The 21,618-nt window shown below is 55.0% G+C and overlaps 1 protein-coding gene across 1 annotated transcript in view; it reads left to right on the top strand.

Annotated features, from left to right (window-relative positions):
- DISC1 (DISC1 scaffold protein) overlaps positions 1 to 21,618 on the top strand; it is an 84,127-nt gene that overhangs the window by 14,443 nt on the left and 48,066 nt on the right. Inside the window, 6 exon segments of the mRNA XM_080651099.1 lie at positions 1,949 to 2,123; positions 5,509 to 5,623; positions 7,297 to 7,532; positions 10,598 to 10,652; positions 10,743 to 10,845; positions 14,808 to 14,996. Of these exon segments, the coding sequence (XP_080507225.1) occupies positions 1,949 to 2,123; positions 5,509 to 5,623; positions 7,297 to 7,532; positions 10,598 to 10,652; positions 10,743 to 10,845; positions 14,808 to 14,996 (873 nt within the window).

Consider the following 21,618-nt stretch of genomic DNA (forward strand, 5'->3'; position numbering starts at 1 on the left):
CACACCTCCTACTGGGAATGTGCCCGCAACCAAGGTACATGCCCTTGACCGGAATCGAACCTGGGACCCTTCAGTCTGCAGGCCGACGCTCTATCCACTGAGCCACACCGGTTAGGGCCCAACGATATTTCTCTATTGATTTTTAAAGAGAGTGGAAGAGAGGGGGAAAGACAGAGAGAAGCATCGACGTGAGAGAAACACATCGATTGGTTGCCTCCTGCATGCGCCCCCCCTGGTAGGGGAGGAGCCTGAAACTGAGGAATCGAACCCGGGACCCTTCGATCTGCAGGCTGACGCTCTAGCCACCGAGCCAGACCGGCTAGGGCTCAACCCAGGCTTCTTTCTCACGTTGAATGGAAGCTTGACCTTCGAGGGTCCAAACCACAGGCGCTGGAGGTGCCCAGGCTGCAGGGCCATGGCACGCGGCTCCGATTGGGTGCCCCGCATGGGGACGGGAGTGCCGAGCGCCCCGCCAGTCGTCCACGCGGCGCAGGTGCTCCCGATGAGTTTGCCAGCACAAACAGCCGCGCCTTCACGGTCAAGGCGCTTCTGTGTCCATTCCACTGAGAGCTGCTCATTCCCTCCCGGCAGCCGGAACCAATTGCTTTTGGACCCGCCATGCGGCCGCAGCATCCAGGCCCCGCCTCCTGCTAAGGAGTCTCCCAGAATTTCAACCCACAGAGCCAGCCGTGACCGTGTCTTTTGACATAACGGAGAGAAAAAGAGGATTCAGGTGGAAACATAGGGTCAGTCAGGATAAGGGTGGCATCTTGCTCCTGTCGCTGTCGCCTTTCAGGATAATCTGCTGCTGGTCGTGAGCTCGAGGAAAGTCCTGCTGATAAGAGTCGATCCTTTTGGGCACGCGCTAGGTGTCGGGTGCTAAACACTTCCCACAGATGATCTCACTTAATCCTCAGAAAACCTTATGATGCAGATACTCGTGTGCACCCCGTTTCTGCAGATTAAGAAAGTGCAGCCGCACCCTAACCGGTGTGGCTCAGTGGATAGAACGTCGGCCTGCAGGCTCAAGGGTCCCAGGTTCGGTTCCGGTCAAGGGCATGTACCTTGGTTGCAGGCACATCCCCAGTAGGAGGTGTGCAGGAGGCAGCTGATCGATGTTTCTCTCTCATCGATGTTTCTAACTCTCTACCCTTCTCCCTTTCTCTCTGTAAAAAATCAATAAAATATATTTAAAAAAGAAAGAAAGAAAGTGCAGCCGAGAAAGGGTAAGTGACTTGAAGGTCAGACAGCCGGGAGTGGCAGAATTGAGGAGGGACTCCATTTTCAACTAATCCCACATGATGACGGCATCAGTGTTATCTTTTTCTTTTTTAAATATATTTTTATTGATTTCAGAGAGGAAGGGAGAGGGAGAGAGAGACAGAAACATCCACGAGCAGAGCGACTCATGGATCGGCTGCCTCCTGCACGCCCCCCACTGGGGATGGAGCCTGCCACCCGGGCGTGTGCCCTGACCGGGAATCGAACCGCGCCCTCCTGGCTCATACTAGTAGGTTGACGCTCAACCACTGAGCCTCGCCGGCCGGGCAAGACAGGAGATTCTTAAAAGCACCAACTGAGAGATGAACGTCCCGGCCTGGAACCTGTGACCATGGTCGTGTCATCAGGGTGAACCCAGTGGTCGGCAAACTGCGGCTCGCGAGCCCCATGCGGCTCTTGGGCCCCTTGAGTGCGGCTCTTCCACAGAATACCACGGCCTGGGCGAGTCTGCTTTGAAGAAGTGGCGTTAGAAGAAGTTTAAGTTTAAAAAATGTGGCTCTCCGAAGAAATGTCCATCGTTGTCCTGTGGATAGTCGGCTCTGCGGACTCATGAGTTTGCCGACCACGGGCCGGTGGACAGACGCTGGGCCTGGAGCTGGGAGGCCCTGGGTTGTCTGCTCTGAGTTGCATGGATCGTCACTCCTCGCTCATCGTTTTGTGTTTCTAGCGGAGACGTTCAAGCACAGATTGGAAGACCTGGAGGAGGAGGAGGAGGAGGAGGGGGAGGAGGAGGAGGAGAGCAGCCTGCACTTCCAGCTCCCCTCAAGGCAGCTGGCCCTCCGCAGCCTCCTGGTCCACCTGGGAACCCAGGCCGAGGCCGCCCTGCACCGGGCCGCTCAGCAGTAAGTGCTGGGGAGGCCACCTCCTCTCCCCGTCTCCCGTCTCCCACTCTCATCCCGGGGAGGGAAGAGCTGGGAGGGGTGAGCTGGGGAGACCTGCTGCTGCTTTTGCTCGGAAGCGCCCTTTTGTTGGTGGGGACCCATGTGGGTCCTGCCCCTAAGACGCCCTTCCCACCGATCGATAGGGAGAGGCCCTGGACAGGCAGAGCCTGGGCCTGGGGGTTAAGGTTCGGAGAAGGTGGGGGTGGGTTTCCTCTTGTGGAGGGCAGCTCGGTTTTCTGTCCTTGTTAGCCTGTCAGACGGTCCTGCTGGCTGAGGGATGAAAACCATCCTCTGGCCCTGGCCGGTTTGGCTCAGTGGATAGAGCGTCGGCCTGTGGACCCAAGGGTCCCGCGTTCGATTCCGGTCAAGGGCACGTCCCTCGGTTGCAGGCCCAATCCCCCAGAAGGCAACCAGTGGGCGTGTCTCTCTCACATTGATGTTTCTCTCTCTTGCCTCTCCCCGTCCCTTCCACGCTCTCTAAAAATCAACAGGAAATATTCTCGGGTGAGGATAACAACAACCAAAAAAACCAAAACCAAAAAACCAACCAACACCAGTGATTGCCTCCAGCCATTTTGCGTGCATGCCCTGCAGGTGGATTGTCTGGCCTCTGCCCGGCTCGGGGAGGTTGGCTGTGGGAGCACAGTGACCACCAGGAGGCAACTCCTGCATTGAGCGTCTGCCCCCTGGTGGTCAGTGCACATCATAGCGACCGGTCGTTCTGTCACTTAGGCTTTTATATATATAGATTTTTAAAAAATATATTTTATTGATTTTTTACAGAGAGGAAGGGAGAGGGATAGAGTTAGAAACATAGATGAGAGAGAAACATCCATCAGCTGCCTCCCACACACCTCCTACTGGGGATGTGCCCGCAACCAAGGAACATGCCCTTGACCGGAATCGAACCTGGAACCCTTGAGTCCACAGGCTGATGCTCTACCCACTGAGCCAAACCGGTTAGGGCTATATATATAGATTTTTAATTGATTTCAGAGAGGAAGGGAGAGGGACAGAGAGATAGAAACATCCATGATGAGAGAGAATCACTGATTGGCTGCCTCCTGCACGCCCCGCACTGGGGATGGAGCCCACAAACCTGGGCATGTGGCCTGACTGGGAATCGAACTGTGACCTCTTGGTTCATAGGTCGAAGCTTGACCACTGAGCCGCACCAGCCAGGCTGGGATCTTATTTTACAAACAGGTTTTATTCCTCCTTAAATGATTGGGGGAAAAGACAAAAGTAGAAAGGGCAGCATCTTTTTTTGCAGCAGTGGGCAGTCCCAGATGGGGGCCTGCAAGCCACCTCAGGTCTGCACCTGGGGTCCAAGACACCCCGAGTGCTGTTTTGACATCCCACCCTCCTGCTTTATTTTTTAAAATACATATTGTTATTCATTTCAGAGAGGAAGGGAGAGGGAGAGGGAGAGAGAGGTAGACACATCAATGATGAGAGAGAGCCCTAGCTGGTTTGGCTCAGTGGATAGAGCGTCGGCCTGTGGACTGAAGGGTCCCAGGTTCGATTCCGGTCAAGGGCATGCACCTTGGTTGAGGGCACATCCCCAGTGGGGAGTGTGCAGGAGGCAGCTGATGGATGTTTCTCTCTCATCGATGTTTCTAACTCTCTATCCCTTTCCCTTCCACTCTGTAAAACATCAATAAAATATATTTTTTAAAAAATTAAAAAAAAAAGAAAAAATGATGAGAGAGAACCATTGATCGGCTGCCTCCTGCATGCCCCCCCCCCCACCCCACTGGGGATCAAGCCTGCAACCCGAGCATGTGCCCTTGACAGGAATCAAACCCGGGACCCTTCAATCCGTAGGCCAGTGCTCTATCCACTGAGCCAAACCGGCCAGGGCCCGCCCTCCTGCTTTGATTCTCGCCCCAGACACGGGCTGGTTTCACATCCCGATTCGCTGAGAGCAGTGCCGCTGGTGTGTGCCGACATTGGGGGTTACACGTTGAGACTGTGAAGCACAAAGGGAACAGCACAGTGGAAGGAAGAGGCAGGGGCTCAGAGGACTGAGGCCTGCAAGACGGAAACCTGTCCCCGGCTTCATTACGGAGCTGCCGTGTGTCCTGGGGCGTCGCTCAGCCGGCTGGGGACGCTTTCCCGCACCCGCGTCAGAGCCTGAGAGACAGGGAGGCACGTGGGTAACCACAGGGGCTTCCCTGGTGGGTTAGGTAATGAATGTGATTAACCAGAACGGAGAATTCCCAGGTACCCACCTGTAGCTCCTCGTTGCTGATTTCAATCAGATGCTGATTTCCTCCAATGGCTCCCCACCCGGCCCAGATGGTACCTGTTTAGCAAATTCAGGAAACTTAACATTTGCACACGCAGAGCACGCCTGGAAATAAACGTGTGCAGAGGCGTGATCTCCGGAGCAGAGCGCCGACGATAAGCCAGTTCTGGGTTTTCTGGGACCCGGACTTGTGAAATCAGTCAGGAGATATTTGCTAAGACCCTGCTCAGGGCTGGGCCCCGGGACCCAGGACTGTCCCCCGAGGCTCAGTCTAGCACGAGGGGCTGTGTGAACAGGCGAGACTCGGGGGCCGGAGGAGGCAGCGCGTCCGTTCCTGCGGAATGTTCATAGATGACGATGATTTTGTTCTCTCCTGATTCCGGTAAAGCCTCAGAAACGGTTCCTCTTTTTTTCAGTCGAAAGCATTTTTGTTTTTATTTTTTTAAAATAGATTTTTATTGGTTTCAGAGTGGAAGGGAGAGGGAGAGAGAGAGAGAAACATCCATGATGAGAGGGAATCAATGACCGGCTGCCTCCTGCACGCCCCACACTGGGGATCGAGCATGCACCCGGGCACATGCCCTGACCAGGAATTGAACCCTGACCTCCTGGTTCCTAGGTAGATGCTCAACCACCGAGCCATGCCAGCCGGGCTAGTAGTTGCATTTAAAAAAAGAAGCATGTAAAAAAGTGAATTAAAAAATATATTTAATTCAACTCAACGCATAAAAAATACTATTATTCCAACATGGAACGAACATAAAAATATCATCAGTGAGCTATTTTACACTCTTTGTTTTCTTACTAGATCTTTAAAATTGGGTGTGTTTTCCGGGATCAGCACCTAGAACCGCCTGCGGCGAGGGTCTGGGTGGTGGGCGGTGCGGGTCCGACCATAGCAAGCTGGCTCCGCGCAAAAGCCCGGACGGATGGTCATTAAAGCAGAAACGTACCCTGGGGACCTCACCCCTGGGGCCCCCGAAGGAGGAGGACAGCTGGGGGCCCCTCTGTGAAATCTCTTGCTCTTCACATGCTTGTAGACCCCAGGGTCCCAGCTTCCCCATACCTGTACCAACACGCCTGTTTTATTTTAAGGGCGGGCGAGGAGGACATCCAGGCCCCCCTCTGCATGGAGCCCCCCACTGAGGACCTCCCGTGTGCGTCCATCACCAGACGAGACCGGCTTCTTCAAGAAAAGCAGCAACTGCAGGTAAGCAGGTGAAAAATAGTCAAGAAGCAGGAAGCAGGCCTGCCCGGTGTGGCTCCATGATGGAGCGTCGACCTATGAACCATGAGGTCACGGTTCGATTCCCGGTCTGGGTACATGCCTGGGTGGCAGGCTCGATCCCAAGTAGGGAACGGGCAGGAGGCAGCCGGTCCATGATTCTCTCTCATCATGGATGTTTCCATCTCTCCCTCTCCCTCCCTCTCTGAAATCAATAAAAATATATTTAAAAAGAAAAGAAAGAAATAGGAAGCGTTTTCCTTACCCATTTAGGCCAAAGGCAGCGCAGCGGTTCTTGGCGTGGGTGGTGATTAGCGCCTGGCTGTTCCCCGCGAGTGCAAAGGGCAGACACGCGGGAGGTGACAGCCGGGCTCGCTGGAGCCTCGTTACAAACTGGCGGTTGCGACCTGCGGCCTCGGGCTCGTTCAAATGGCGCTCGTTACCTTAGCGTGCGCCTCCCTGCCTGCCAGGCCGATTTGTCACCTCTTATCATCCTGACCTTCAGAGAGGTCTTCCCAGGCAGAAAGAACTCGCTTAGGAAATTCCTATCGAGCTGGACTGTGAGTAGCAGTGGTGAGGAGGTGGATTGTAAGGATGGATTGGGCGAGGCAGACGCTCTGGGAATGACTGGCAGGCGTCATGTGGGAGCTCCAGGTGGCCCTGAGCAGTGGACGGGTCACCCAGGGGCCGGAAGCCTAGCGGTAGCACCAAGCTAAGGCGGGGGGGGGCGGTGAGGGCAATCAGGAGCTCTGGATGGTGATATGCCCCCCAGAGTCAGGACGCTTGAAGCTGAATCTTCACTTGCTGGAGCCTGGGGGCCTGGAGGCAGGAATGGGGGGCTGGGGGCCTGGAGGCAGGAATGGGGGGCCTGGAGGTAGGAATGGGGGGCTGGGGTCCTGGAGGCAGGAATGGGGGGCTGGAGGCCTGGAGACAGGAATGAGGGCCTGGGGGCCTGGAGGCAGGAATGGGGGGCTGGGGGCCTGGAGGCAGGAATGGGGGGCTGGAGGCCTGGAGACAGGAATGGGGGCCTGGGGGCCTGGAGATAGGAATGGGGGGCCTGGGGGCCTGGAGGCAGGAATGGGGTGCTGGAGGCCTGGAGGCAGGAATGGGGGGCTGGGGGCCTGGAGGCAGGAATGGGTGGCCTGGAGATAGGAATGGGGGGCCTGGGGGCCTGGAGGCAGGAATGGGGGGCCTGGAGATAGGAATGGGGGGCCTGGAGATAGGAATGGGGGGCCTGGAGGCAGGAATCGGGGGCTGGAGGCCTGGAGACAGGAATGGGGGCCTGGGGGCCTGGAGGCAGGAATGGGGGGCCTAGAGGCAGGAATGGGGCCCTGGGGGCCTGGAGATAGGAATGGGGCCCTGGGGGCCTGGAGATAGAAATGGGGGGCCGGGGGCCTGGAGGCAGGAATGGGGGGCCTAGAGGCAGGAATGGGGCCCTGGGGGCCTGGAGATAGGAATGGGGCCCTGGGGGCCTGGAGATAGGAATGGGGGGCCTGGAGATAGAAATGGGGGGCCAGGGGCCTGGAGGCAGGAATGGGGTGCTGTGAGGAAACGTGGATCAGAGGCAGCCTGGCTTCTGGAAAGAGCCTTGGACTTGAACACCCAGCTCCAAAGCACGCACAGGGCTCATCATGAACTCGCCTCTCCTCTCCCTGCAGGAGGAAATGGAAGCCCTGCAGGCCCGGATGTCTGTGCTGGCCGCGAGGGACCAGCAGCTGAGAAGGGAGATGGACCTGCAGCAGCAGCTCCTCCGATGGCGGGACTGTGACCTGCGCCCCCTGCTGGACGGGCTGACCCCAGGCGAGCTGCAGGAGGTCCACCAGGCGGCGAGGGACACCCTGGCCCTGGCCGGGCAGATTCCCTTCCCTGCAGGACCTCCCGAGACCATAAGGAGGTACTGGTGACTTCCTGACATTTCCATTGCTCCCTCGGGCCTGTGTGTGGGTGGGTTTTGTCTGCTGTCCCTCATGTATGATATTTTCCAAACGGAGCTGCAGTTCTTTGTTTTTTAAAAATACATTGTTATTGATTTCAGAGAGGAAGGGAGAGGGAGAGAGAGAGAGAGAAAAACATCAGTGATGAGAGAGAATCATCAATCTGTTGCCTCCCGTATGCGCCTCGCCTAGGGATGGAACCCACACCGAGGTATGTGCCCTGACTGGGAATCGAACCCGCAACCTTTTTGGTGTACGGAGATGACGATCCAACCAAAGGAGCCACCAGCCAGGGCCTTCTATCCCTCTTTGAATTTCCTTGTCTCAAAGAGTTACGAGAATTAAAAACGCGAATCTGCGTAAAGGATGTAGGAGCGTGCTGGGACACAGGAGGCGCTCGATAAACGTTCGCCGTGATTTTTCCCATGATTATTCCCAGGCTGGCCGCCTGGGAGGAAGATAACCACTCGTGTGAGCTTGGTCTGGGGTGCGTGTTAAACCGTCACCTGCTGCCCTATGGAGACAATGTGTGTCTTTTTAGGGCTCAGTGTTGTTTGAGCTGAGACGAATGATTTGTCACGGCAGCATGCAAGCTGGAGAGAAACAAGGGATTTGTTTTTTGTTTTTTTGTTTTTTTAAAAATATATTTTTATTGATTTCAGGGAGGAAGGGAGAGGGAGAGAGAGATGGAAACATCAATGATGAGAGAGAATCATTGACTGACTGCCTCCAGCATGCCCCCTAATGGGGATCGAGCCCGCAACCCAGGCATGTGCCCTTGACCGGAATTGAACCCGGGACCTTTCAGTCCACAGGTCGACGCTCTATCCACTGAGCCAAACCAGCTCAGGCAAGGGATTTGTTTTAACCGTTGGAGTGCATGTAACTCTTGTGTCTAGACATTTTGGTCATCTAATTGGGTGGTTGTCAATGTGTATTTCTGCTCCTGGAATCGTGGTTTGGGGACCACAGTGTGACGGAAGGACCTGTGAGTGAGTGGGGTCCACGTGACATCATCTGTCGTAGGCCAGACACCCCACCTCAGTCATAACAGATCCCCTGCCTGGCCGGTGGGGCTCAGTGGTTGAGTGTTGACCTATGAACCAGGAGGTCACAGTTCGATTCCCGGTCAGGGCACATGCCCGGGTTGCGGGCTCGATCTCCGGTAGGGGGCGTGCAGGAGGCAGCAGATCCATGATTCTCTCTCCTCATTGATATGTCTATCTCTCTCTCCCTCTCCCTTTCTGAAATCAATAGGAATATATTGTTTAATAAGTTTTGTTTAATAGAGTTCTGCTAAAAATAGCATGCGAGCCACTGGCAGGGGGCATGGATTATTCATGTTTCCCTGCCCCCCTGCTGCATTCATTCCGTGTCTACCCCAGGGATGCAGCGAATGTGAACATTAGCCTGAGCAAAACATAATTAGGCAGGTAAATCTACTGCAAGACATAATATAGCATAAATTACATAAATTAAATATAAATCAGGTCAAACAGAAAACAACGCAGTCAATTATTCGCATCACTGCCTCCCTGCTCTCGCTCGCGTCTCTGAAGGAGGCTGACGTTCTTCCTGGGAAAGAGCCAGAGCTGAGCCCAGACCAGCCGTGGGCAAACTACGGCCCGCGGGCCGGATCCGGCCCGTTCGGCTGTTCTATCCGGCCCGCGGAGCCGAAAGAGCGGAGGGTTCTCTTGCTCTCCCCTCCGCTCCTTTACTTTGAATTTATATTAGTTCACACAAACACTCCATCCATGCTTTTGTTCCGGCCCTCCGGTCCAGTTGAAGAACCCATTGTGGCCCTCGAGTCAAAAAGTTTGCCCACCCCTGGCCCAGACCCATGGGTTGAGTCAGCCCGGAGGGTGGTGCTTGGCACCCTGGGCGTTTCCTGAAGATGCTGCCCTGGGGCTCAGCTACATTCCAGAGTCCTAAGTGGACCCACTACCCACCTGTCCGGGCATGAATCAGTCTTTGAGTGTGGCTGGCAACACCTGTTTTTTAAAACTATGTTTTTATTGATTTCAGAGAGAAAGGGAGAGAGAGAGAGAGAAAGAGAGAAACACCAATGATGAGAGAGACTTATGGATCGGCTGCCTCCTGCACGCCCCCTACGGGGGATCGAGTCTGCAACCCGGGCATGTGCCCTGGTGGGGAATCAAACCGTGGCTTCCTGGTTCCTAGGTCGAAGCTCAACCACTGGGCCATGTGGTCCGGGCATAGGTGGATATACTTTAAATTTGTGCATCTCCTGTGCGCTCTCCCCACTGCCACACACAGCAGGTGCTCGGCACGGATTTGTGGGATGGCACTGTGTCCCCAAACAGATCAGCTCAGGACCTGCCTATGAACTGCCATCCTGCGTAGACCTTCGTGTTTGGAAGGTAGTTGCAGGGACGTGAATTTTTTAAAAAAATATATTTTATTGATTTTTTACAGAGAGGAAGAGAGAGGGATAGAGAGTTAGAAACATCGATGACAGAGAAACATCCATCAGCTGCCTCCTGCACACCCCCTACTGGGGATGTGCCCGCAACCAAGGTACATGCCCTTGACCGGAATCGAACCCGGGACCTTTCAGTCCGAAGGCCGACGCTCTATCCTCTGAGCCAAACCGGTTAGGGCAGGGACGTGAATTTTAACCCTCTGTCGCCAGGAGAATATCTGGGGTGTTCCCCCCCTTCCCCCCGGTCAGTAGATGTGCCCTGTGGAGTTTAACGGTGGCCTAAGCAGAGCATCATCCAGGAGGGTCAGTCCGTTTCCCGCCGGCATATGAACTCCACAGCCAGAGGGCGCCCATTTGGCATCGTCCTTCCTTCTGTCCTGCAGCCAGTGGGCCGACGGGGGGTGGGGGGTGTCTTTCCTTCTGTTCTGCAGCCAGTGGGCCGATGGGGGTGGGGGGTGTCTTCTGTTCTGCAGCCAGTGAGCCGACGGGGTGGGGGCCAGTGCTTTCAAGCGTCCTGGATGGGGTGGGACAGAACAGTGACTCCCAGGAGACCAAGGTCCTCTCTTTCGTTCGTTCTTCCAGCCTCCAGGAAAGGGTGGAACCCCTCAACTGGTCCCTGAAAGAAATCAGTGCGAAGGTAAGGCCTCCCCACGCCGTTTCCCAAAGAGATCGCGCTCGGCTGCCTTCTCAGCTGTCCCCGAGGACTCAGGTGTGTGTCTGCCCCCAGGTGTGCAGGACCCAGAGGCTGTGCGGCTCCCTGCGGAGGAGCCTGCACGAGATCGAGGCCCAGCTCCCGGCGTTGCTGGAGGCCAAAATGCTCGCCGTGTCAGGTAACGGCTGCGCAGCCGGCCACCTCCAGCTCTGGTGACCGGAAACGCCGTTTCTTTAAGAGTTTAAGATGCCACGGGCTCTGTGTCGTTCTGGCCGACGTTTCCGCGGCGTTATGTGCCTGTAGATCAGGGGTCCTCAAACTTTTTAAACAGGGGGCCAGTTCACTGTCCCTCAGACCGTGGGAGGGCCGGACTATAGTTTAAAAAAAAAAACTATGAACAAATTCCTATGCGCACTGCGGGCCCGGGACGCGTCGGCTGCTAAGCAGGACAGGCAGCGGCCCCCGGCGGGCCGGATCCATGTCCTCGGCGGGCCGCCTGTGTCCCGCGGGCCGTCGTTTGAGGACGCCTGCTAGATGCTCAGTGAGGGGGCCGGGGTGCACCGGTGACAGCTGTCCGTGTGTTGTCCGTGACGGACATTCTGCCTGGGACGTGGTCACACTCAGATCCCGCAGAGCTTTTCCGGGGAGTTCCCCTAAGACCCACGAATAGATGGGCAGCGAGATCTCCTTACAAAGGGATGGGTAAGCCGCGCACAGAGAGTGAGGAAGTTGTCTGTGTAGGTATCCTATTTGGGACTTCCACTTCCTGTTCCTTTTCTCTCTCTCTCTTTTTTTTTTTTTAAAATATTTTAAAAAATCTATTTTGTTGATTTCAAAGAGGAAGGGAGAGAGAGAGAGAGAGAGAGAGAGAGAAACATCAACGATGAGAATCATGAATCAGCTGCCTCCTGCACGCCCCCTACTGGGGATGGAGCCTGCAACCCGGTCAGGGCACATGCCCGGGAATTGAACTGTGACCTTCTAGTTCAGGCATCCTCAAACTATGGCCCGCGGGCCACATGCGGCCCGCCGAGGACATTGATCCGGCCCGCCGGGTGCCGCTGCCTGTCCTGCTTAGCCGCCGACGCGTCCCGGGCCCGCAGTGCGCATAGGAATTTGTTCATCGTTGTTTGTTTTTTTTTTAAACTGTAGTCCGGCCCTCCCACGGTCTGAGGGACAGTGAACTGGCCCCCTGTTTAAAAAGTTTGAGGACCCCTGAATAGGTTGATGCTCATCCACTGAGCCATGCCATTTGGGACACTTTCTGTTTTTTTTTTTTTTAAAGTGTTTAAGGCTGCAGGTGCTCAGTGTCATTCTAGCCAACGTTTCTGTGGCATTGTGTACCTATAGAAGCTCAGTGAGGGTGACTGGACGGGGTCAGCCCCTTCCTGTAGAGTAGGGGTGGGGAATCTTTTCCTGCCCAGGGCCATCTGGATATTTATAACATCATCCGCGGGCCATACGATATTCTCAACTTGAAAATTAGCCTGCAAACATTTAATTAACTCACCCCTGATGCCTCGGGAGGCCAGACCAAATGATTTCTCAGGCCTTATAGGCCCGCAGGCCAGACGTCCCCCACCCCTGTTATCGGGGGAAGAGTGATAACATGGGACAAGGTGATGCCCAGTTTAAACGTCCAGGCGTAGATGATAGGGTGTTGGAGATTCTCAGGGGATCCCTCTTTAATCTGGTAGTTATTAAGGGATAAACTACTCCATTAATTAGTAGGTTGGAAACACAAGTTTCTGACTCTATCATTTACACATTCCACCGTATTGTTTTATTTCATTTCACAACAGCTATATTACGTCGGTGGGACAGGTACAGGTTGGGGCCTCGGGGAACAGATTGGGGGGGGGCGGTTGGAGGCCCGGGGGTACCCCTTGGTTAAGTTCACTCAGTTACTGGGCTGGCGTCCAGGTGTGACGTCTGGATCCTCCTCCGCTTCGGCAGAGCCGTAAACCTTTAACAAAAGGTACCATCGTTACCCGTCTGGGCTTCCTGTGGCTTTAAAGAAGGAAGATACTCTGGCAGCTTCTGTCTTCACATCGTTAAACAAGTACCGTTGGCAGCTCAGGAGCAATTTGGCTCCCGGCGCAGCCACGCGGATTACTTACAAGCGGGAGGACGTGAAAGGGGAGCGTGGGGGCCAGCTCCTCACGGCGTCACGAGCCATTTCCTGGGAATTACGGCCCCATCGGCCGAGAGGGAGACAGGGCGAGTGAGCACAGCCTCACTGCGAGCTGGGGCCTTGCCTTCCTCCATCCCTGCGTCCTTCCCGGGAGCACAGGTGGACGTGTCTCTGTGAAGCCCAAGCGAGGAGGTAGGTCCTTCAGGCCGCGGAGCCAGCCCTCTCTGCCGTGCGAGGAATCTCTTGTGAGATCCCAGGAGAAATGCTTGGGATGGTGTCTTGCATTTGGGGCCTGGGGCTTTCTGTGTAGTTCTTCGATCAGCTGAGGAAATCGGTGTGGCCTGAATAATCGGGCTGGGAACTCACCTCTTCTATTTATTTATTTTAAGAATATATGTGTATTGATTTCAGATAGAAATGTCATTGATGAGAGAGAATCATGGATCGCCTCCCTCCTGCACACCCCCGCCCCCCCCCCCTGGGGGGATCGAGCCTGCAACCCGGGCATGTGCCCTGACGGGGAATTGAACCGTGACCTCCTGGTTCATAAGTTGAAGCTCAACCACTGAGCCACAATGGCCGGGCAAGAATCTGTGTGGGGTGGTGGTGATGGTGGGAAATATTTAAACTGAGACCCGTTGAGGATAAAGGGAGACAGAACAGAGTGGCTAAAATCAGTTTTGGCTTTAGCATATGCCTAGAGCTCTTCAGTTTTATTTGTAGAAAAGACTATCTTAACAGGGGCTTTAAAAAAACCAACGTGAGCCCTGGCTGGTGTGGCTCAGTGGGTAGAGCGTCGGCCTGTGGACTGAAGGATCCTGGGTTCAATTCCGGCCAAGGGCACATGCCCAGGTTGCATGCTCGATCCCCAGTGGCTTGGGGGAGGGGGGTTGTGCAGGAGGCAGCCGATCCATGATTCTCTCTCATCATTGGTGTTTCGATCTTTCTCTCCCTCTCCCTTCCTCTCTGAAATCAATACAAAAAATATATATATATATTAAAAAAAAAACCCAACATGAATGCCTACGTGCGCTCGCTCCCCCGGCTGCTGAGAAGGCCAGCATCTGTGTAGCGTGATGGCGAAGGCGGGACATTCATCTCCGCGCCAACCCTCGGGGGGCGTCTAGGAGCGGGCCCATTAGAGTCGCGGAGATTGGGGTCACCGGGTCCCTGATGGGCCTCTCTTCAGGAGTCAGCGTCTGTACTGCTCCGATTTCCATCGTGGGGCTCTGGGGGTTCCCGCAATCAGCGAGCTTGGCCTCGGGCTGGGGACTGAGGCCAGAACGCGTCTGAAATATCAGCCGAGGGCGGCGTAGCATGCCGATGGCTCGTGCTCCGATATTAACTGCCTTTCTGGGAATTGGGCCCCTTCAGCGTGTGTAACACCTGCACGGCTCCCACGATGCATTTCCCAGCCGTGTTCCTCAGGCTGCGGGCAGGGCCCGGGGCTTGGTCACTGACCGTTCACGTCTGATCGAGGGCCCTGGTCTCGGGTTCGCGCTGAGTTGCAGGTGGGTCTGGGACTGTGCTCCCAGAGACCCCTCAGTACAGGCCCTCGTGTCTGCGTGAGCTCTTCCCACGTGTGTTTGGACGTCTTTTCTCTCTGAACCGTTCCCAGGAGGCAGTGGCACGCTGGGGCATGTTTTTGCCTGGTGGCTCAGTTGGGGGCGCAATCGGTGCCCCCCTCCTGTTTCATTTCTTGCTTGAAAACCTGGTCCAGCCCGGCCGGCGTGGCTCAGTGGTTGAGCGTCGACCTATGAACTAGGAGGTCACGATTCCATTCCCGGTCAGGGCACACGCCCAGGTTTCAGGCTCCATCGCCAGTGGGGGGCGTGCAGGAGGCAGCCCATCGGTGATTCTCTCTCATCATGGATGTTTCTCTCTCTCTCTCCCTCTCCCTTCCTCTCTGACATCAATAAAAAATATGTTAAAAAAACAATAAATCCTTCACGCGTGGGGATGCCGTGAAGCTGACATCCCCTCCTTCCCTCCACGCTGTGCTGCAGGAAACCATTTCTCCACGGCCAAGGAGCTTGCAGAGGAGATCGGAGCGCTGACCTCGGAGAGGGAAGGCCTGGAGGGACTCCTGGCCCGGCTGGCGGGGCTGAGTGCCAGGAATGTCGCCGCGCTGGGGGGTGTGAAGGCGGATCACGGCCGGCTGCAGCGGGAGCTGGACCGCAGGAAGGCCGCCCACGGTAAGCCGCCTCCGCTGTCGCTGCTGAAATATTCATGAGATCGATGGTGTTGTGTGGCCAGGCAGGTCGGGCGGGGCTCCGCGTGGAGGTCCCTGAAGCGCGGCCTGGATCCCACGCGCACACACGGCCGCCCCGGGAGGAGTGTTTGCCAGGAGCCTTGGCAAACGGGGAAGAAGAACTTGGCGGCTTTTGTTCTGCGATCCCAGGCGATCCTTCCCTTTTCTGTCGCTCCCCCCCCTCTCCCTGGATTTGCTCACGGCCTCCTGGTGATGGGGAGCAAGCGGTCCCTTGGCAAGCGGCTTGGGAACTTGCCCCGTTGAATGGTTGTCTTCCTCTGGTTCCCTGGCTCTGTTTTCTGGCTTGACAATCGCGGATGAACGCTGGCTGGTTCCAGGAGACCCGAGAAAAGGCCGGGAAGTGGCTCTTCTGTGCGTGAGCTGTTCTGAGAGCTTCCCTTTCCCCCAGGAGCGATGTAGGCGAGGCCAGAACGCCCCCCCCGCGGAGGAGTTAGCGTTTCGTGTTCTTTTCCCAGGCCCCTCGTGAAGCGTCGCCAAGGTCACCTTGAGGTTGGCTCCCCGAGGGATTGTCTCAGAAGACTCCAGTCCAAATTGATAAAGTAAAAATCTTACTTCTTAAAGAAAAAAAAAACAGTAAAGCATTTATGGCAATTCCATTTCTAACACGCAGAATAGAATCCTAAGAAGCAAATGCAGATTTAAAATCTATGCGATGCTGGATACCAGTAAAAGGAGAAGAATAATTTCCATCTCGTAGGCTGATCAATGGTACAGATTCAATGAAGTGACATACAAAGGGTGTGTATGTGTATGTGTGTGTGTGTGTACGTATGTGTGTTTATGGGTGTGCCCATGCATTTTTCCTAGAAACTCCAGGTTTCTGGAGAGCAGAGGTCACGCATAGCCTATCATGGTCCCTACATACATGTTGTTTCCTAGGAAAACGAAAGACACACGTACTAACAGTGACTCTATTTACAAAGTACGCTTATTTCGAAAGAAGAAAAGGCTGGGGGTATTACGTAGCTAGATTTGAAATTGGCCAGCAGAAACTAGGTGTGCCATTTTACTATGAGTAAATTTGGTTTTAAAGGCTTCCTAAATTGTGTCGACAGAGGTCTCTTCACAGAGTTAGGGTGGTAACTGTTACTGTGCCTTTTAAAAATGTATATATTTTTATTGATTTCAGAGAGGAAGGGACAGGGAGAGAGAGAGAGAGAAACATCCATGATGAGAGAGAGAGACATGGATCAGCTGCCTCCTGCACGCCCCGCACTGGGGATGGAGCCTGCAACCCGGGCATGTGCCCCGACCGGGAATCGAACCGTGACCTCCTGGCTCATAGGTCGATGCTCAACCCCTGAGCCACGCCGGCCGGGCGTTACCATGTCTTTTTAGTGACGGACACCCCTAAGTTGGCTCAACTCAGAGCTGCTTTTTCTTTTCCACTTTCCCCCAAGCCTTGTTTTTTTTAAAAAAATACGTTTTATTAATTTTTTTTACAGAGAGGAAGGGAGAGGGAGAGAGAGTTAGAAACATCGATGAGAGAGAAACATCGATCAGCTGCCTCCTGCACACTCCCCACTGGGGATGTGCCCGCAACCAAGGTACATGCCCTTGATTGGAATCGAACCTGGGACCCTTGAGTCCGCAGGCTGACGCTCTATCCACTGAGCCAAACCAGCTAGGACCCAAGCCTTGTTTTTGTCAAATGTGTCGTGAGAGCCTGCCCATTGGAGCCTTGGTGTACAACTTCTGGTCCTGAGGAACAGTGTGGCTCACGTTACCGTGGGAATGAGCACTGTGTACCTCAGCTGAAGTTCTGCTATGGACTTTTTAAAATTGGATAAACAATGAGAACGATGAAATCTCTCTTATGATCCCCACTCAGTTTTGGGTACAACATGGGGAATGCACTATCTATCTATCTATCTATCTATATCTAAAAGGCTAATATGCAAAGTCCCTTCGGGAGTTCGACCGGGAGACTGGGAGTTCGATTACTCACTATGATGTGTGCTGACCACCAGGGGGCGGCGTGGAACTAAGGGAGGCCCCAGTCGGCAGCCAGAAGGCCCCATCGGCCCTGATCGCCAGCCAGGCCTAGGGACCCTACCTGGGCACGAATTTCGTGCACCGGGCCTCTAGTCTAAGAATAAAGGAGATGTGAGCAAATGTGGACCCATTCAGGGCAGCAGCATTCCCATGGGACCACTGAGCTCTGGAGAGCCAGTAGTATCTCTTTAAAAAGGAGCTGTGCAGGACTTCCTGAATGTCATCCCTGTCACTTCACTGAGGATGCGGAAAGCGATGAATAAAACATAAACAAATGGGACGAGAGATTGTTCCCGGGGCGGATGCTACATTGCAGATGGCTCATTACCGTGGTGAAGGCGTCTGGGTTTTGTGCTTGGATTTTGCTGGATCAGCTACCCTTTCCCCATGTGGTGGCCTGGAGCGGATTTGTAACCAATCGGAGGTGACTTGGCTGTGCGTGAACCAAATGAACACTCTTGGGCCGGGGAGAGGGTGGGGGACAAAAAAACAAAACACAAACGACTAACGAATTCCTTAGTCAGTGAAAGCTTTTATCTGTTGAAATGCAATAAAACTGGGCCACAGCGCACACGCTTGCTGTCACTGGTTGGGTTTTGAGAGTTGAAAAGTCAGGGGGAGCTCTATGCTCAGGTTTAAATGCAGAGCAAACCCAAAGGAATGCACGCATAGGCACGTGTGTACCACACGCAGACGCTTTTATCTCCGATAAAACATTTTAAAGGAAGACTGTTCAAGCAATGAGCTATGTGCAGTGTGCTTGAAAGCAGATCTTGAGCCGTGATGGTGTGGCTCAGGGGTTGAGCCTCGACCTATGCACCAGGAGGTCACGGTTTGATTCCCGGTCAAGGGCACATGCCCGGGTTGGGGGCTCGATCCCCAGTGTGGGGTGTGCAGGAGGCAGCCGATCCATGATTCTCTCTCATCATGGATGCTTCTCTCTTTCTCTCTCTCCCTTTCCCTTCCCCTCTGACATCAATAGAAATATATTTTAAAAAATAACCAACAAACAAGAAAACCCGACCTTGACTTCCAGCAAGGGTTGCAGAACGCGGCCTCAGGAGAAAAAGGCTGGTCAGGGCTGGATCAGCAGCTCCTGGTGATCAGGGCCCCGGACTCTTCTGTTTGGTTCACCTGCGGCCCTCGACACATGTCTTTCTGATCTTGACGACGGGCACAGTCGCACAGTGTCTCATTCCTGCCAGGGGTTCTGCAGCCTCAGGAATTTGGGGTGTGACTCAGGTGCATAGGAGGCCGTCTTGGTGTGACGAAGGGTACCTGCAGTGACTCATCACCGCCGAGCTTGCTTTCTGGGTGCTGACAATACCCATGTCCGGCGTCTGTGGCTAGATTGTAAGTCCATTGAGGTCAAAGCTCCGTTCATATGCTTCCTTCATTTCATTGCGGAGTCCAGCGTGGTGGCTTTAGGAATATACCAGAAATATTTGTTTACCAGGGCCAGATAATCTTTATTTTTCGTTACAGACCCACACCTTGGACCTTCTTCTTTTTTAAAAAATATATTTTTATTGATTTCAGAGAGGAAGGGAGAGGGAGAGAGAGAGAAAGCATCCATGGTGAGAGAGAATCATGGATCGGCTGCCTCCTGCACGCCCCACACTGGGGATCGAGCCCGCAACCCGGGCACGTGCCTTGACCAGGAATCGAACCAACCGTGACTTCCTGGTTCACAGGTCGACGCTCAACCACTGAGCCACGCCGGCCGGGCTTGGATCATCTTTTTTTTTTTTTTTTAAATATATTTTATTGATTTTTTACAGAGAGGAAGGGAGAGGGATAGAGAGTTAGAAACATCGATCAGCCGCCTCCTGCACACCCCCCACTGGGGATGTGCCCGCAACCAAGGTACATGCCCTTGACCGGAATCGAACCTGGGACCCTTCAGTCCACAGGCTGACACTCTATCCACTGAGCCAAACCAGTTTCGGCTTGGATCATCTTTTTAAAAACATTAAAAAAATTCATTTTCCAGTTTTCAGGGAGAGTGGTGATACGTTTGATGGTCTTTCACGGAAGATGCTTGCGTCGTCCGAAGCGGATATTCAGGTTGGGGTGTCAGCAGACAGAACGGTGTGATGGAAAGGGAGTGAATATGCCAAAGCGCCCGTGGGCACAGGGAGACAGAAATCGTCGCTGAGTCCGTTGGCTCCCGCCAGGGTGGGTGATTCCCGTCGGTGAAGAGGGGCCGAAGGGGATGCGTTAGTCCCTACCAGTGTCCTCACCACTTCCGGAGGACTCGCTTGACATCTGAGCAATTGGAGGTGCCGAGAAATGGAATGAAAAGCTAAATCTGCCCTGACCGGTTTGGCTCAGTGGATAGAGCGTCGGCCTGTGGACTCAAGGGTCCCAGGTTTGATTCCGGTCAAGGGCATGTACCTTGGTTGCGGGCACATCCCCAGTAGGGGGTGTGCCGGAGGCAGCTGATCGATGTTTCTCTCTCATTGATGTTTCTAACTCTCTACCCCTCTCCCTTCCTCTCTGTAAAAAAATCAGTAAAATATATTTAAAAGAAAAAAAAAGCTAAATCTATCTCTCAGCCCCCGAATGCGGAGGCAGATGAACGGGGAACCTTTAATTACGGCGGATTTCAGCCTTTTTGTGAGGGAGGGTGGGGTGGACACCGTCGGTAGCGTTTTGAGTCCGCCGCATCTGCTTTGCGGGCAAAAGATCACGCTGAGATGTCCCGTGACTGTATGACTGTTTCCCAGCGCTTGCGGGCCATCTGCATTGTGCTTTATCCGTATTGTTCGCTTCGCACTGTAACTCGGATACCAAGGAAGCAGACTTGGGAGGGGGGGCGGGGGGGGGGGCTGGGAGATTTAACCACAGAAGAACCAGGGCTGGGATTCTAATGGACCCTCCCTCGAGTGTCCATGCATTTCCCCACTCCCTGCCAGCTGCCCTTGGGAAAATACGGTAGATGTGTTCACACTCCCGCAGGGGCTGTGGCTGGAGCCCAGCAGGAGATGCTTAAAAAAAAAAAAAAACAAACACGCGAAGGGGTTGCCTGTGCGAATAAATGGCAGGATTTTGTCGTGTCTGGGAGCGATGGCTGGCGGTGTCCGGCTGACACGCATTTGCCCTTCAGGGAGCCAGGAGGACGGGCGGGCGGGCGGGCGGGTGGGAGGCTCCGGAGCGGGGACCCGGGAGAGGAGTCAACTTGTCCATGACGGCTCAGGGCCAGGCCCGACCTCTTGCTTCGTCTTCCAGGGGTCCTCAAACTTTTTAAACGGGGCCAGTTCCCTGTCCCTCAGACCGTGGGAGGGCCGGACTATAGTTTAAAAAAAAAAACTATGAACAAATTCCAATGCGCACTGCGGGCCCGGGACGCGTCGGCTGCTAAGCAGGACAGGCAGCGGCACCCGGCGGGCCGGATCCACGTCCTTGGCGGGCCGCATGTGGCCCGCGGGCCGTCGTTTGAGGACCCCGGTTGACGGTTTGTATCTGTTTCCCAAAGGCGGGGCTTTCCGGGTGGAGTAGTGATCCGCTCTCCCGGTGTGTCCCCCCAGGGTCACGGTCTCCACCCAACCGACGGGTCGGCGCCAGGGGGCCATCGGTCATCGCAGCAGGTCCCGAGGTCAGCCGTGGCGTTGCTCTGTCCGCCTCGGCTGCGTTTCGGGGCCTGGAGCTGGAACAGCACGGAGGCCTGGCTGTTCTCTCACTCTCTCGGTGGGCCCCGGGCCGGCGGCTGTGTTCCCGAGGTTACTGGCTGCGGCTCGGAGCCTCGTTGTCCTGAGGGCTTCATGCTTCCGGGGGTGGGAGTTCTGTTGTAAGCAGACAGCCCCGGCAGGAGTCCACGCTGCCGGCCACGACTCGAGCCAGTTCAGCAGAGACAGGGCTGAGTCCTAGATGAGCGTGTGTTCCGATCCTGCCGGCAGCGTGGAGAGCAGCAGGGCACCCACAGACATCTGCTCTGCCCCCACTCCCCCATAAGCCAGCTGCCTATATTGGGTGGAAGGACGAGGATTACGTGGGGAAGCAGGAATGACAGGCGTGGGACAGGAGGCACGGGAGAATCGTGACAGGTGACAGGTCATGCGGGTGGGGTGGGGGTGTCGCGGAGGGCGGGCGCCGCCAGGCACCCTGGGGGCCAGATTACAGGCCATAGGGCAGCCGTGGGCAAACTACGGCCCGCGGGCCGGATCCGGCCCGTTCAGCTGTTCTATCCGGCCCGCGGAGCCGAAAGAGCGGAGGGTTCTCTTGCTCTCCCCTCCGCTCCTTTACTTTGAATTTATATTAGTTCACACAAACACTCCATCCATGCTTTTGTTCCGGCCCTCCGGTCCAGTTTAAGAACCCATTGTGGCCCTCGAGTCAAAAAGTTTGCCCACCCCTGCCCTAGGGGCTGGGGTTGTACATAATGAGCGGGTGCCTCCGGGGCTAGGTCGTGTGGGCCTCGAGGCTGTCAGTCTTTCCATGAGGGTAGGCAGCTGTCAGGACAGGAGGGTGGCCCACATCCGACGTGAGCGCCCATGTCCCGGGCTTACGGCTCCCAGCCAGGGTGCAGCGCGCTTTCCCTACCGAACAGA

The sequence above is a fragment of the Plecotus auritus genome, assembly GCF_963455305.1.
Source record: "Plecotus auritus genome assembly, chromosome: 14".
NCBI lineage: Eukaryota > Metazoa > Chordata > Mammalia > Chiroptera > Vespertilionidae > Plecotus > Plecotus auritus.